This window comes from Pteronotus mesoamericanus, unplaced genomic scaffold (assembly GCF_021234165.1).
Source record: "Pteronotus mesoamericanus isolate MK-2021 breed Mesoamerican mustached bat unplaced genomic scaffold, CSHL_Meso_final contig_90, whole genome shotgun sequence".
In the NCBI taxonomy this organism is placed as follows: Eukaryota; Metazoa; Chordata; class Mammalia; order Chiroptera; family Mormoopidae; genus Pteronotus; species Pteronotus mesoamericanus.
Window position 1 is genome coordinate 426,076 of NW_026555277.1, and position 16,850 is coordinate 442,925.

The following is a 16,850-nucleotide window of genomic DNA, read 5'->3' on the forward strand; positions in this document are numbered from 1 at the left end:
CATTGAAGAGAATGCATTATAGGTTCCAGAGATCAGGATATGGACATTTTTTGTGGGACCATCGTATTATTTTCACTTATAATTATGATAATGAAACTCTGACTTTAATAACCTCATTTTAACATTGAAAACAAGTGAAATCTTTTTCACTCTTACTTCTTTTCCTCTTGCATCCCAAAGTAGAGTTGTTTCCAAGATTGATAGGATCTAGTAAAAGATAGAAGTAGGGAAACAGAAATTAATGGCATAAGTTATCAATCCCAGGAGATTCATACAGTAGGAATATGTTCATAAACTTGTTTAGTTATCATTTTTCTCCTCCGTCTGAAGAAACTAAAAATCTCCTGAATTGAAAAGTAGGAGTCCAGGATGAGCTATGGGACTTCCTTTTTTTCCTCTTTCTCAATGGGACTTTAAAAAACTCAAATACCTACACACTTCTGCTCACTCATGGACAGGAACAGGTATCTTATTCTAGGTGTTAAAAATTTCTGTGAGAATTAAATAAGATCTTATGGCTAAAAGTTTGTAGGAATATGCTACATAAATGTGGGACGTGTGGAGGACATCCACCAAAAATTTCTACTGTGTTTTAAGCAGTTGATTGGAAGTCTTCCCTACCGACAGTTGAATGGCAGGATCAGTTGTCTTAGGGTCTTTGAAAGGTTGTGAAAAATGACACTATTATCTTCTAGCAGAAGTACACCTTGTTTTCTTGGGTTCCATGGAATATTGAGTGTGACACCAATGGAAATAACTGCACAAATTCAAGGCGTGTTAATACTCATATACAAATGCAGCAAACTAGATGTTGTCGTTTAGGAGTGTTTTTCTGTTACGTCATCCATGTATAACCGACAGGGCCTGTCTTGTTAAACATGACTTCATAATAATCTCTTGCCTCCCTGCTCTTCCCAAAAGGGTCACATGGAGACTCTGAAGAGGACCGCATAGTGCTGTGGACTGACTGCCTCTCACACTCCACCTGCGGTCCCGAGTAACCATGGATCCACCCTCATGCCATGACCCTTGTGCGGCATCTTACCTCGGCGACTTCCAGTCCTTGACTTCAGACCCCCTGGCACACCTTTTGAGGAGCACATAACGCAGGAACACTTCTCATTTCCATTTTCTGGTAGTTCTGATTCTAGACAAAATAATATTTTATGAAAACTCTTCTCATATGCCCCAATGATCCTATTTTTGATACCCTTGTGGATTTTGTTTTGCTGCTTCTTCCTCTGAAACATAATATTAATCCTCTCTATATCTGAGTCTTCCTTTTATTCTCCCTTTTTTCCTCTCTTGTCTTTTCTCTATCTTAACTCCGCTTCTTTAAGACACACTTACCTTGCTCATCACGGGGTAGTAGGTCAAAGGTAAGCTCTTCAGATTCTCCTTCTCTACCCATTTGGGGAGATTCTGGTTCACAAGAAACTGAAGAGAAACAAGAAAGTTAGCGTCCATGGATCCCGAGACAGTGGTTAGGGAAGAGTTCCCGGTGCTCCTATGTGGCACACTGGTGTTCTGAGCTAAGATGAACTGCACCCTCGGAAACAATACACCGGCTCCAATAATCACACCTGAGCTCTGACACAGCCATGCTTATACCCATTCTTGCGCCCAGCTCTACTCCCTCTATTGTTATTTTTCTATTTGTAGCCCTAAGAGTACAAGAAAAGATTGTATTTTTCCAGAAAAAGAGATACTGGCCATTCTTTGAAAATTAGGCAAGTAAGTACCAGACCGCTTTAAACTCCTCCCTGTTGGCCGATGCCTACTTAAAGCACCAACCACATTTAAAGCCAGCTAATCAGTTGCAGCTCTACGTTTCTGAAAATCAGCCAATCAGCAACAACCACATTCCAGAAAGCCTGCATCTATGGCTAAATGTAACCTGTTCATAATCACTCCTGTTTCTGAAAGTCTGCAGTCCCTGAAACACATACTTCCCAAAACTCTTTACAAAGTCAGCAGTTTCTGTTTCTTAAAAAAATTGTGTCCAGTACATACACTCTCTCCTCCCATCCTGTGCGTAGCTTAGCAAGCAGTAAATCCCCCTCTTAGCTTCTGATATTGCATACGGGTAATCCCTTAAAATGGAGTTTCCACCAAGATCATCTTTTTTTTTTTTCTTTATTTATTTTTAAATACATTTGTCTCTGCCTCCCCCCACCACTTTCCCTTGCCCCCTCCCTCAGCTCTTCCCCTTTGGTTTTGTCCATGAGTTCTTGTTATGTGTTCCTTGACTTTCCCCTTCCCTTCCCTTTCCCTGTCTGCCTCTCCCTCCTTCCCTCTTGTCTCTGTTGATTTCTTTTCCTTTCAGTGTTGCTGGTCATATTTTCCTTGCATCTTTGTATTGTTGTTTAGGTTCCGCTTATAGGTGAGATCATATGGTATTTGTCTTTCGCCCCCTGGCTTATTTCGCTTAGCATAATGCTGTCCAGTTCCATCCATGCTGTCGCAAAGTTTAGTAGTTCATTTTTCCTTTCTGCTGCATAGTATTCCATTGTGTATATGTACCATAATTTTTTGATCCAATCATCTACTGACGGACACTTAGGTTGCTTCCAACACTTGGCTATTGTAAATTGTGCTGCTATGAACATTGGGGTGCATAGGTTCTTTTCTATTGGTGTTTTGGTGTTCTTAGGGTATAGTCCCAGCAGGGGAATCACTGGATCAAAAGGCAGTTCCATTTTCAGCTTTTTGAGGAAACTCCACACTGCCTTCCACAGTGGCTGTACTAGTCTGCATTCCCACCAACAGTGTACGAGGGTTCCCTTTTCTCCACAGCCTCGCCAGCACCTGTTGTTTGTGGATCTGTTTATGATGGCCATTCTGACTGGTGTGAGGTGGTACCTCATGGTGGTTTTGATCTGCATTTCTCTGATGGCTAGTGATGCTGAGCATCCTTTCAAATGCCTCTGGGCCCTCTGTATCTCCTCCTTGGAAAAGCATCTGCCCAGGTCCTTTGCCCATTTTTTGATTGGATCGTTTGTCTTCTTGGAGTGGAGTCGAGTGAGTTCTTTATATATCTTGGAGATCAAACCTCTATCTGATGTATCATTAGCAAATATATTTTCCCATAGGGTTGGCTCCCTTTTCATTTTGCTGATGTTTTCTTTCGCCGTGCAGAAGCTTCTTATTTTGATGAGGTCCCACTTGTTTATTCTTTCCTTTATGTCCCTTGCTTTAGGAGACATATCAGTGAAAAAATTGCTGCGTGGGATATCTGAGAGTTTCCTGCCAATGTTCTCCTCTAGGACTTTGATGGTGTTGCGACTTATATTTAAGTCTTCTATCCATCTTGAGTTTATTTTTGTGTATGGTGTCAGCTGATGATCCAATTTCAATTTTTTCCATGTAGCCGTCCAGCTCTCCCAACACCATTTGTTGAAGAGGCTGTTACTGCTCCATTTTATGGTTCTGCCCCCTTTGTCAAATATTAGATGTCCATAGAGACCTGGGCTTATTTCTGGGCTTTCTATTCTGTTCCACTGGTCTATGGGTCTGTTCTTGTGCCAGTACCAGATTGTTTTGAGTATAGTGGCTTTGTAGTAGAGTTTGATGTCCGGTATTGTGACCCCTCCTACTTTGTGTTTCTTTCTCAAAATTGCTGCAGCTATTCGGGGTCGTTTATGGTTCCATATAAATTTTTGAAATGTCTGTTCTATTTCTGTGAAATACGTCATTGGTATCTTAATAGGGATTGCGTTGAATCTATAAATTGCTTTGGGTAGTATGGACATTTTGAGGATATTAATTCTTCCAATCCATGAGCACGGTATATGCTTCCATTTATTTGTGTCTTCCTTAATTTCTTTTTTCAATGTTGTATAGTTTTCTGCGTACAGGTCTTTTGTACCTCTCTGGTTAAATTTATCCCTAGGTACTTTATTTTCCTTCTTGCTATATCGAATGGTATTTTTTCTCTCATTTCTTCTTCTTCTATTGCATTGCTGGTGTACAAAAATGCCTTTGATTTCTGAATATTGACTTTGTATCCTGCTGTTTTGCCAAATTCACTTATAAGGTTGAGGAGGTTTTTTGGTAGAGTCTACAGGGTTCTCTATGTACACTATCATGTCATCTGCAAACAATGATAGTTTTACTTCCTCCTTTCCTATTTGGATGCCTTTTATCTCTTTCTCTTGTCTGACCGCTGTGGCTAGGACTTCCAATACGATGTTGAAAAGAAGCGGTGAGAGCGGACATCCTTGTCGTGTTCCCGATCTTAGTGGGAAAGCTTTCAGTTTTTGCCCATTGAGTATGATATTGGCTGTAGGTTTTTCATATATGGCCTTTATTACGTTGAGGAATGCCCCATTTATTCCCATTTTGCTGAGTGTTTTGATCATAAATGGGTGCTGTACCTTGTCAAATGCTTTTTCTGCATCGAGATGATCATGTGGTTTTTGTCTTTTCTTTTATTTATGTGATGTATCACGTTTACTGATTTGCGTATATTGAACCATCCCTGCATCCCTGGGATGAATCCCACGTGATTGCGGTGGATAATCTTTTTAATGTATTGCTGGATGCGATTTGCCAATATTTTGTTGAGGATTTTAGCATCTATGTTCATCAGCAAAATTGGCCTGTAGTTTTCTTTCTTTGTAGGGTCTTTATCTGGTTTTGGGATCAGGGTGATGCTGGCCTCATAGAAAGAGTCTGGGAGTCTTCCCTCCCCTTGGATTTTTTGGAATAGTCTGAGAAGGACAGGGGTTAGCTCTTCCTTAAATGTTTTGTAAAGTTCTCCTGTGAAACTGTCAGGCCCTGGGCTTTTGTGTGCTGGGAGTTTCTTGATTGCTGCTTCAATTTCCCCAGCTGTTATCGGTCTGTTCAGCTTTCTGTTTCTTCCTCCTTCAGTGTTGGAAGATAATACTTTTCTAAAAATTTGTCCATTTCATCAAGATTTTCAAATTTCTTGGCATATAATTGTTCATAATAGTTTCTGATGATCATTTGTATTTCTGTGATATCAGTTGTTCCACCAAGATCATCTTGAAGACTCTGGCTGGAGTGCCCTGTAGGACCCTTGGACCAAAAAGTATAATTCCCCAGCTCTTGTGCCCACTTCCAGTTATCTCCCTGATCCACTACCAAGTGAACCTGTCCTAACAACTTGAAATTTGATGTATTTCATGAGCTCTTATTCCTGAGTTTATCTTATTATTTAAATGTGTGTGTGCAGTTAGGTACAAAATAGACATTTGCTTTGGAGGTACAGCATTTGGCAAATACTCTGTTATATGCCTATTCTTTACTATTTCACTCTATCTCCCTCTGTTGCCTGTTATAGAATGTCTTCTCACACACACTTGTTTCTGATTTTCCTGTGCTTCTTGACCTTTAGGAGAAAATCATTCAGAGCAAATGGATGGAGACATAGACTGGATATGCCCTCTAACCAAGCCAGGCCCAAAGACTCGTTAATGGATTTGAGCCCATTAAACAGTAGCCAATTTGTGCAAAGATATTTTGTCATACTAGTCTGGAATCCCACTCCAAAAACTTTATGAAGACATTTGACATCCTGTCCAATTAAAAAGAAAATAATTTTGTTTAGCACATAACCCAAGATCAATTATTACCATGTAATTGATCATATACCTCCTTTTTCCTCTCTGCTTGGTGGATGAACCCCATACTCCATTCACATGCAGGACACCATTCTCCCTACAACTGAATGTTGTGGCCTCTCGTCTCTTCGCCCTGAGCCTGCCTTTGCCAAAGCTGCCGCCTCCTGCGGGCAGAGCGCCACTTCCTCTTTGTGCTCTCACTGTGGTTCTAACTGGTGCAAGGGCTTAATAAACCATGACGTTTCACAGATGATGACTGTGGGTTTCAATGGGGAACTTGTGACACATCAAAAGTTAATAAAGCATTTAATAATATTTCTGTAAAAGAGCAAATTATCTAAATGTCCCTATTTCCCAATCACTAAGTATTTCTTTCAGACTGTTATCTAAAAAACATCTTCTCAGAGTTCAGAACATGGCAGTGAAAGTAGGTGGGATCTGAGCCCACTTGCTAGTGTACCTATCTTGGACACTTAGCCAACCTTCTGAAAAACAAAGTAAGAAGACAACAGAATCTTAGCTGATAGGAAGTTTGGAAGCCAAAGTGTGCAGAGGATGCTTCAAAATGGGCAGTTAGGAGGTTTTATAGGTCAACACAGAAGGTCCCCAGGCCTGGTACCAGAAACTGCAGCTGGTGTGGGAACACTAGAGGAGAGCCGGGTCAGTGAAAGCAGCCTAGAGCCTCCCTCCCCTTGTGGGGAAACCCCAAACCCACTCCAGGGGAGACCTAGATGCATAAAGCCAGCTGCATAACCAAGTTGGGGCAGTGGTCACTGACTGGGACAGTGCCAGGGAATTTGAGGGATCCTGGTGGCATCTAGAACTGGGAGAAAAGGTGAGATGCAACTGGCCATGACCCATGTGGACTCTGGACTTTCCAAAGAGTTGGAGTGTGTGTAAAGGGGGCTCAGAGCAGCAGTGGTACCCAAAGAGACGTTTTTGCAAAAGGGGAACCAAGACACACCATGCATGGACCCCATACGTGCAGCAGCCCAGCCAGCAAAGAGGGAGGATTGTGGGCGCAATTTGCTCCCACTCAGGGCACCTCATAGACAGTTGAAAGGGTTGCAAAATGAGGTGCCTTTCGGTACCAGCCTGGCGTAACTGTGGAGAGAGGAGAGTGTGGCCGCACAGCGTTCTGAGTGCATGGGCTGGAAACTGGGCACCTGTGATTATTGTAGCCCAGACTGAGCCCCCATCCTTGCCAGACCACAGGAAAGGAAAAATGGAACCCAGCCCCCTCTGCCTGCAGGAACCAGGAAGATCTGCAAAACCTGCTGTACCAGCTTAACAATAACCTTCTCCCCACAAGAGTAAGGCAATAAGATCTGGGGCTGAGAGAAAACCAGAGACAGATCCAGAAAGAGGTCAGAGGGTGAACACCAACAGGTGAGATAAATTTCACTTTGCTCTTCATCAGACCTTGCATGGTTTTTCTTTCTTTCTTCTTTCCATTTATTTAGTTTGGTTTGTTTTTATTGTTTGCTTTGTTTTTTTTATTCTCCCTTCCATATTGTATTTTAATTTTTCTTCTTTCACTTCACTTGTATCCCAAAAACTTCATTGCTCTTGGTCTTTTATTTTTTATTCTTTTTATTCAGATTATATATTTCTAATCATACTATTGTTATTCCAAATCCCACACAGCACCCTTCCCTGGTCTCAACCCATTTCACTGTATTTCTGAGCTTTATTATGGTTGATGTAAACTTTATTTTCTCTCACACTATGCCAAGTTTCTATCCCTTACTCTCGCTATTACTCCTCCATCTACCCTCACATAAGTACTCTTCTTTCTTAAGTCAGCTCACATTCTTTTTCCCCTGTTATAAGAATCTTCTTTCTTTTTCACTTTTTATTAACAGTGGCTAGTTGGGTGAAATACCACGGTTATTACTATACTCCTCCAAAGGGACTTCTATTTCTATACTCTTTGTTTGTACTTTAAATCCCATAGACTACTTTCCTGCTGACTTACTCCATTTCACCTTCCCCTGCCCCTGATCAATTGAGTGAGGAATTTAATTTCATTGTTTTTCTTCTCTCTCTCTCTCTCCCCCTGTCCCTGTCTCTCTCTCTCTCTCTCTCTCTCTCTCTCTCTCTCTCTGCCTGTCTCTTCCCCCCCGCCAACCTGGGCTTTACTCCTTATTCTTATTAGTTTGCTTTCTCCATCCCTTCAAAATAATTTTTCTTTGCTGTAGATAGCTCATATCCACTTTTTATTTTGCTACAATATTCTTATTCCCATTCCACCTTTATTAAACTTCATTCAGCTGTTCTTGCTATCAACTCTGCTCCGGTTTTTCTGCAATTTTGCTCTCTTTGGTCCAGTACCTTTTCAATTTTACTTCAAACCTCACAGTATACTCTTGCCATTTCTTCACCCATTGTTCCCAGTACTCTTTTGTGTTTTACTTACATTTTAAATTTTGTTCTCTCCCTTTCTTCACCTCAGTTCTATCCCAACTCTTATCAATTGTCCTCCCTCTTACCACTCAATAACATTTTCCCCTCTTTTAGTCATCTCATATTCCCTGTGTCATATCTTATAATATCTGCAATTTGTTTCCACATTTATTAATCTTAATTCAACTGCAGCTGAGGTTGCTATTGTCAGTGGGGGGCAGCTCTTTTTCCTGGCATAGCTTTGGTTGTCTGGTAATATTGCTTTGTTAACCAACACCTATACAACACCATACAAGACAAGGTGAGAGTTGTGGCTACCACTAAGCCTAGAGGAGGGGAGAACACACCAACAAAGAAGCCACCAACAAGTAAAGCCCAAGTTCAACAAGAAAGCCTACACAAATGGAAGAAAGGACAACTCTAGAGCATCCAGACAAGGAGGTCAAAGAGACCATGCCACTGAGTCCTACAGAACTCCTCCCACAAATTCACCATGAAGAAAGCTGGCAACTAGAGCATCCAGAAACACAGAAAAAAGCAAACACCTAAAATGGGGAGACAAAGAAAGAACCCACAATCGAAAGGAATGGGAGGTTCCCCAGGAAAAGAACTAAATGAAATGGAGGCAAGCAAACTATCAACCATAGAATTCAATAGAAGAATAGTTATGAAGATGCTCAAGGAACTCAGTGACAACTACAAGGAATTGAGTGGGAACTACAACAACATGAATAATGAAATGGAAAATATAAACAAGAACCAGGAATAAATTAAGAATACAATATCTGAAATAAAAAAAATACACTAGAAGGAATCACAAGCAGACTGGATGAAGCAGAGGACCAAATTAGTGAGCTGGCAGACAAGGTAGAAAGAAATACCCAGGTAGAACAGCAGCATGAAAAAATACTCACAAAAATATGAGCATAGCTTAAGGGAACTTCAGGAAAACATGAAATGCAATAACATTCAAGTCATAGGAATACCAGAAGGAGAAGAGAAGGAGAAAGGGATAGAAAATCTGTTTGAAAAAATGACAAAAAACTTCTCTAACCTGGAGAGAAGAAAAGTCACACAAGTTCAAGGAGCACAAAGGGTCCCAATCAAGATGAAGCAAAAGAGGCCCACTTTAGACACATCATAATTTAAATGGCAAAATCCAAATACAAAGAGAGAATCTTAAAGGCAACAAGAGAGAAACAGGAAGTAACATACAAGGGAGCCCCAATAAGGCTAGCAGCTGACTTCTCAAAAGAAACAGTACAAGCCAGGAAGGAATGGCAAGAAATATTCCAAGGACTGAAAAGCAAAGGCCTGCATCCAAGACTCCTCTACCCAGCAAGGCTCTCAATTAAAATGGAAGGTGAAATAAGGAGTTTCCCAGCCAAAAGAAGGCTAGAAGAACACACTTCCACCAAACCAGCACTGCACGATATGCTAACAGAACTGTTTTAAGAAGATGATGAAAAAGAGTGAGAAAGAACACCACAGGTACAAAGGTAAAAAGGAATAAGTATCAGTAATAACCTTAAATGTTAATGGATTAAATGCTCCAATCAAAAGACATAAGGTAGCTGAATAGAGACAAAAACATGACCAACACATATGCTGTCTATAAGAGACCCACCTGAGAACAAAAGACCTACACAGCCTAAAAATGAAGGGTTGGAAAAAAATCCCAAGAAAATGGACAGGGAAAAAATCAGGGGTAGCAATACTTATATCAGGCAAAATAGGCTTCAAAACAAAGGCCATAAAGAAAGACACAGACAAACACTTTATAATACTCAAGGAAAGATCCATCAAGACATAAACATTGCAAACATATATGCACCCAACAGAAGAACACCCAAATATAAAAGGAAAATCTTGGAGGACTACAAGAAAGATATACACAGCAGCACACTTATAGTAGGGGATTTTAACACCTCACTGTCAACAGTGGATAGATCCTCCAAACAAAATATCAACTAGGATATTGCAATATTGAACAACACACTAGATCAAATGGATTTAACATATATAATCATTCATCCCAAAGAAGCAAAATACATATTCTTTTCATGTGTACATAGAAAATTTTCAAAGATATACCACATGATAAGACAAAAAACAAGTCTCAACAAATTCAAGAAAATTGAAATTATATCAAGCATTTTTTCAAACCACAAGGGCCTGAAACTAGAAACCAATCTCAAGGAAAAAACTCAAAAGCATTCAAACTCATGGAGACTGAATAGAATGCTATTAAACAATGAATGGGTTAATAGAGACATCAAGAAAGAAATCCAAAAAATCCTGAAAAAAAAATGAAAATGAACACACAACAGTGTGCAATCTATGGGACAGAGTGACAGCAGTCCTGAGAGGGAAGTTCATAAAAATACAGGCCTATCTAAAAAAGATAGGAACATTGAAAATAAACAACCTAACCCTACAGCTACAAAAACTGGAGAAACACCAACAAAAAAAGCCCACAATGAGTAGAAGGAAGGAAGTAATCAAGATCAGGGCACAAGGGAATGACATAAAGACTAAAAGAACAATTCAACGGATCAATAAACCCAGGAGCAGTTTCTTTGAAAAGATGAACAAAATCACTAACTTTTAACCAGGCTCATCAAGATAAAAAGAGAGAGGACCCAAATAAACAAATTCAGAAATGAAAGAGGAGAAGTAGCAATTGATACCACAGAAATACAAAGGATTGTAAGAAATTACCACAAACAACTATAAACCAAAAAATCTGGAAATCTGGGTGAAATAGACAAAAATAATCTAGAAAAATATAATCTTCCAAAACTGAAAGAAGAAGCAGAAAGCCTGAGCAGACTGATAGTAGCTAGTGAAACTGAAGCAATAATCAGAAAATTCCCAGTACACAAAAGCCCTGGGCCTAACAGTTTCATAGGAGAATTTTACAAAATATTTAAAGAAGAGCTAACACCTATTCTTCTCAGACTATTCCAAAAAATCCAACAAGAGGAAAGACTCCCAAACTCTTTTTATGAGGCCAGCATACCCCAAAACCACAAAGACACAACAAAAAAGAAAACTACAGGTTAATACTGCTGGTGAACATAGACACTAAAATCCTCAACAAAATATTGGCAAACCATATTCAGCAACACATTGACAAGATGATACATCATGATCAAGTGGGATTCATCCCAGGGATGTGAGGATGGTATAATATTCTCAAGTCAATAAACATAATAAACATTAAAAAAAGGAAAAACAAAAATCACATGATCATATCAATAGATGTGGAAAAAGCATCTGATAAAGTAGAGGGTATGGACATTTTTTGTGGGACCATAATATTATTTTCATTTATAATTATGATAATGAAACTCTGGCATTAATACCCTCATTCTAACATCAAAAACAAGTAAAATCTTTTTCACTCTTACTTCTTTTCCTCTTGTGTTTTCCCAAAGTAGGGTTGTTTCCAAGATTCATATGATCTAGGAAGAAGAAGCTGAATTAGGTAACAGAAATTAATAGCTAAATGTTACCAAGCCTAGGATGATTCATACTACAAGAGTGAGTTTATAAAGTTGTTTAGTTATCATTTTTCTCCTCCATCTGAAGAAACTAAAAATCTTCTGAACTGAAAAGTAGGAGTCCAGGATGAGCTATGGGACTTCCTTTTTTTTTTTTTTACTCAATGGAACTTTAAAAAAACTGAAATACCTACATATTTCATTTCAATCATGGACAGGAACAGGTGTCCTATCCTGTCTAGGTGATAAATTTTTTGTGAGAATTAAATAAGATCTTATGGCTAAAAGTTTGTAGGAATATGCTACATAAATGTGGGACGTGTGGAGGACATCCACCAAAAATTTCTACTGTGTTTTAAGCAGTTGATTGGAAGTCTTCCCTACCGACAGTTGAATGGCAGGATCAGTTGTCTTAGGGCCTTTGAAAGGTTGTGAAAAATGACACTATTATCTTCTAGCAGAAGTACACCTTGTTTTCTTGGGTTCCATGGAATATTGAGTGTGACACCAATGGAAATAACTGCACAAATTCAAGGCGTGTTAATACTCATATACAAATGCAGCAAACTAGATGTTGTCGTTTAGGGGTGTTTTTCTGTTACGTCATCCATGTATAACCGACAGGGCCTGTCTTGTTAAACATGACTTCATAATAATCTCTTGCCTCCCTGCTCTTCCCAAAAGGGTCACATGGAGACTCTGAAGAGGACCGCATAGTGCTGTGGACTGACTGCCTCTCACACTCCACCTGCGGTCCCGAGTAACCATGGATCCACCCTCATGCCATGACCCTTGTGCGGCATCTTACCTCGGCGACTTCCAGTCCTTGACTTCAGACCCCCTGGCACACCTTTTGAGGAGCACATAACGCAGGAACACTTCTCATTTTCATTTGCTGGTAGCTCTGATTCTAGACAAAATAATATTTTATGAAAACTCTTCTCATATGCCCCAATGATCCTATTTTTGATACCCTTGTGGATTTTGTTTTGCTGCTTCTTCCTCTGAAACATAATATTAATCCTCTCTATATCTGAGTCTTCCTTTTATTCTCCCTTTTTTCCTCTCTTGTCTTTTCTCTATCTTAACTCCGCTTCTTTAAGACACACTTACCTTGCTCATCACGGGGTAGTAGGTCAAAGGTAAGCTCTTCAGATTCTCCTTCTCTACCCATTTGGGGAGATTCTGGTTCACAAGAAACTGAAGAGAAACAAGAAAGTTAGCGTCCACGGATCCCGAGACAGTGGTTAGGGAAGAGTTCCCGGTGCTCCTATGTGGCACACTGGTGTTCTGAGCTAAGATGAACTGCACCCTCGGAAACAATACACCGGCTCCAATAATCACACCTGAGCTCTGACACAGCCATGCTTATACCCATTCTTGCGCCCAGCTCTACTTCCTCTATTGTTATTTTTCTATTTGTAGCCCTAAGAGTACAAGAAAAGATTGTATTTTTCCAGAAAAAGAGATACTGGCCATTCTTTGAAAATTAGGCAAGTAAGTACCAGACCGCTTTAAACTCCTCCCTGTTGGCCGATGCCTACTTAAAGCACCAACCGCATTTAAAGCCAGCTAATCAGTTGCAGCTCTACGTTTCTGAAAATCAGCCAATCAGCAACAACCACATTCCAGAAAGCCTGCATCTATGGCTAAATGTAACCTGTTCATAATCACTCCTGTTTCTGAAAGTCTGCAGTCCCTGAAACACATACTTCCCAAAACTCTTTACAAAGTCAGCAGTTTCTGTTTTTTAAAAAAATTGTGTCCAGTACATACACTCTCTCCTCCCATCCTGTGCGTAGCTTAGCAAGCAGTAAATCCCCCTCTTAGCTTCTGATATTGCATACGGGTAATCCCTTAAAATGGGGTTTCCACCAAGATCATCTTGAAGACTCTGGCTGGAGTGCCCTGCGGGACTCTTGGACCAACAAGTGTAATTCCCAGCTCTTCTGTCCACTTCAGATTAACTTCCTGGTCCACTGCCAAGTAAACCTGCCCTAACAATAATCTGAGCTTTGGCGTGTTTCATGAGCTCTTATTCCTGAGTTTATCTTAGTATTTAAACGTGTGTGTGCAGTTAGGTACACAATAGTTAGACATTTAATTAGGTGGTACAGCTTTTATCAAATATTCTGTCAATGTGCTTATTCTCATACTACTTCTTTTACTCTCTCTCTTATCTATTGTAAAATATCCTATCTCACATGTGCTTGTTCCTGATTCTCCTGTGTTTCTTGAACATTAGAAGAAAGTGATCCAAAACAAATGGAAGGATGAATAGATCTGGTAGGTCCTATATCCAAGCTAGTCCCAGAGACTAATTAAGGGGTGTCAGTCCATTAGATAATAACCTATTCGCATAAAGATATTTAGTCACACTTAGTCTTGAATCCCCACTCCAAAAACTTCATGAAGACACTTGATATCTTGCCAATTTATGAAAGACAACCATTTATTTAGCACATAACCTGAGGTTAACTGTTACTGTGTAAATGATCATATGTCCCCTTTTTCCTTTCTGCTTGGTGGATGAACCCCATACTCCATTCACATGCAGGACACCATTTACCCTACGACCGAGTGTTGTGGCCTCTCGGCTCTTTGCCCTGAGCCTGCCTTTGCCAAAGCTGCCGCCTCCTGCGGGCAGAGCACCACTTCCTCTTTGTGCTCTCACTGTGGTTCTAACTGGTGCACGTGGCTTAATAAATTGCAAAACGTCACAGGCAATGACTGTGGGTTTCAGTGGGAAACTTGTGACACATCAGAGTAAACAATGCATCTGATAATATTTCTATAAAGGAAGAGAGTAAAATATCTAAAAGTTCTTGTGTCCCACTCACTAAATGTTACTTTCAGACCATTATCTAAAAAAACACCTTCTTTCCTTTTCTTTTCTTTGCTTTGCTTTTGTTTGCTTTGCTTTGATTTGCTTGAGTTTTAACCCTGCCTATGTATTAAATCAGTAGAGATCTATTATGCAAATGAAATGAACAGATTAAATGTTCTAAGAAGGAATAATTTAGAATTCCTTGAAAATTATTTTACACACGATCAATTTATAGTTAATCTGAACATTAGTGTACAGACAGCATGTGTAAGTCAAGATCCTCAAAGTGGTAAACAATATAGGAATACCTCATTGTTTCCTCACTTCCCTGTAGTGCCTAACCCATTTTCTACATTCTCTTATATAACCAAATCTTTAGTACATTAATGCTCAGTTGCTAAGAATATTTTATATTATTTATGGGGGGAAAAAAAAATAGCTGATGAGGATGGTTATTTTCTAGAGACTTACTTAAACCTCATTGCAGTGGACAGAGTTCTGAAATGACCCTACGAGATTTCCTTTCTCTTTCTAACTCCAGGGACTGTAAATATCATGAAATATCCTCCAATTTTTAGGTTATGTTATAATGCATAAGAGATGTTAAGATAAAAAGGTTGTCAAAACAAGAGATGGTGAATGCTGGTGAGGATGTGGGTGAAAGGGAACCCTTGAGGACTACAAGTGGGATTCTAAATTGGCAGAGCCACTGTAGAGCACAGTAAGGCATTTCCTCAAAAATTAAAAATAGAACTACCATATGATGTATTTATCTACAAAAAAAAAAAAAAAAAAAAAACAGAACTGCCCTATGATGTATTTATCCAAAGAAAACAAAATAACTATATTGAGGAGATATAGTACCTCACTGAAGCATTGTTTAAAATAGCCAGCAAATGGAAACAACCTATGTGTCCATCAACAAATACATAGATAAAGAAAATGTGATAACACACCCACTAAAATGCATTTCAGCCAAAAAGAAAAAAACATGCCATTTTGACAGTAGGATGGACCTTAAAGTCATTAAGTTTAAGTGAAATAAGTCAGGGAAAGACAAACACTGTATGACCTCACTTAAATGTGGAGTCTCAAAGAAAACAACCAACCAAAAGGTAAAATTAATAGAAGGAGAGGTCAAATTTGTTGTTACCAGGAGCGGGGAATGTGGGAGATGGGGGAAGAATTGAAAGAAGGTTGTCAAAAGGTAAAAACTTCCAGTTATAATATAAATATGTACTGGAAATATAATATACAACAGGATGACTATAGTTAACACTGCTGTATAATATGTTTGCTAATAGAGTCTCTGAATCCAAAACATCTCATCACAAGAAAAAAAAAACTTTTTTTCCTCTTTTTTCCATTGTGTCTCTGTGAGATGATGGATTCTAACTCAATTTATTGTAGATATCAGTCCACAATACATATAAGTCAAGTCATTATGCTGCACACCTTAAAATTATACAGTGTCGTGTTTCAGTTATACCTCAATAAAACGAAAAGAACTAAAAGAGAATTTAATGAGCATCAAAAAATTAAATGAAATTTTTAAAGAAAAAAATTATCCCGGTGGGCCAATCTAATTATATAAGCCCTTTAAAAGTGAAGAGTGTCTCTAGCTGGTGTCCAAAGAGGATGCCAGAGATTCAAAGATCAAGAAGGATTGAGAAGAACTCTACACACAGTCCCTGGATTGAATGTGCAGGGGCCATACGCCCAGGAAAGTGAGTGGCCTCGGGAGCTAAGAATGATCTCTGGCCAACCATGAGCAACAAGAGTTGGATTTCAGTCCTACAACCTCAAGGATCTAGATTCTGTCTACAGTTTGGATAAATCTCCCCACAGTCTCCAAATAGAGTAGAGCCTGGTGGGCATCTTGACTTCAGCCTTGTGAGACTTTAAGCAAGAACTCTATTGCGCCTGTCCAGGCTTGCAACCCACAGAACTGGGAGACAACAAATTGGTTTTGTGATCAGCCACTAAGTTTTGGGAATTTGTTATGTAGTAATGAAAAAGTAAGACTAATATCCTCTGCCAAGTCTTAAATTCTTAAATGAGACCTAAGGAATATAAAGTTCATTTGTGCATCCTCTCTAATCCAAGATACAGATCACCTCCTCTAATACTCTATAGATCCCAAATTAAAAAAGTCTAACCATACAAAACTTCTAAGTAAAAACTCCAAGTTTGTAAAACAACAGGTTATTGCCTCAACCATAATCTATTGGCTAAAGAATAACATTGTGTAAAGAAATGTATCCCATTTGGATACAGAGTATCCCAAATTACCCAAAACCATATCTAAAAGACAAATAAGAGGATATATAGAATTAACTGAGTATTAAAGACAATGGGCGTCAAACTTTTCTGTAACAGCCTTCTTACATTTGAATACATCAAATATCTTAGAGCCACCCTCCTGGAACGAACCAACTAAAAGATCTTCATGATCTCAAAGCACTCCCTCAACAGCCATCTACAGTGCATTCCTCATATTATCATAATCCTTTTATTTTATATGTA

At 39.2% G+C, this 16,850-nt stretch overlaps 1 protein-coding gene across 1 annotated transcript in view; it reads right to left on the reverse strand.

Moving 5' to 3' along the window:
• Positions 1-16,850, reverse strand: part of LOC129080576 (nuclear body protein SP140-like protein) — a 45,414-nt gene that overhangs the window by 15,176 nt on the left and 13,388 nt on the right. Inside the window, exons 5-11 of the mRNA XM_054586112.1 lie at positions 12,611-12,697; positions 12,306-12,407; positions 11,405-11,458; positions 1,327-1,437; positions 1,231-1,241; positions 1,046-1,139; positions 157-207 (exon numbers count right to left, since the gene is read on the reverse strand). Of these exons, the coding sequence (XP_054442087.1) occupies positions 157-207; positions 1,046-1,139; positions 1,231-1,241; positions 1,327-1,437; positions 11,405-11,458; positions 12,306-12,407; positions 12,611-12,697 (510 nt within the window). The remainder of the gene's footprint in view (positions 1-156; positions 208-1,045; positions 1,140-1,230; positions 1,242-1,326; positions 1,438-11,404; positions 11,459-12,305; positions 12,408-12,610; positions 12,698-16,850) is intronic.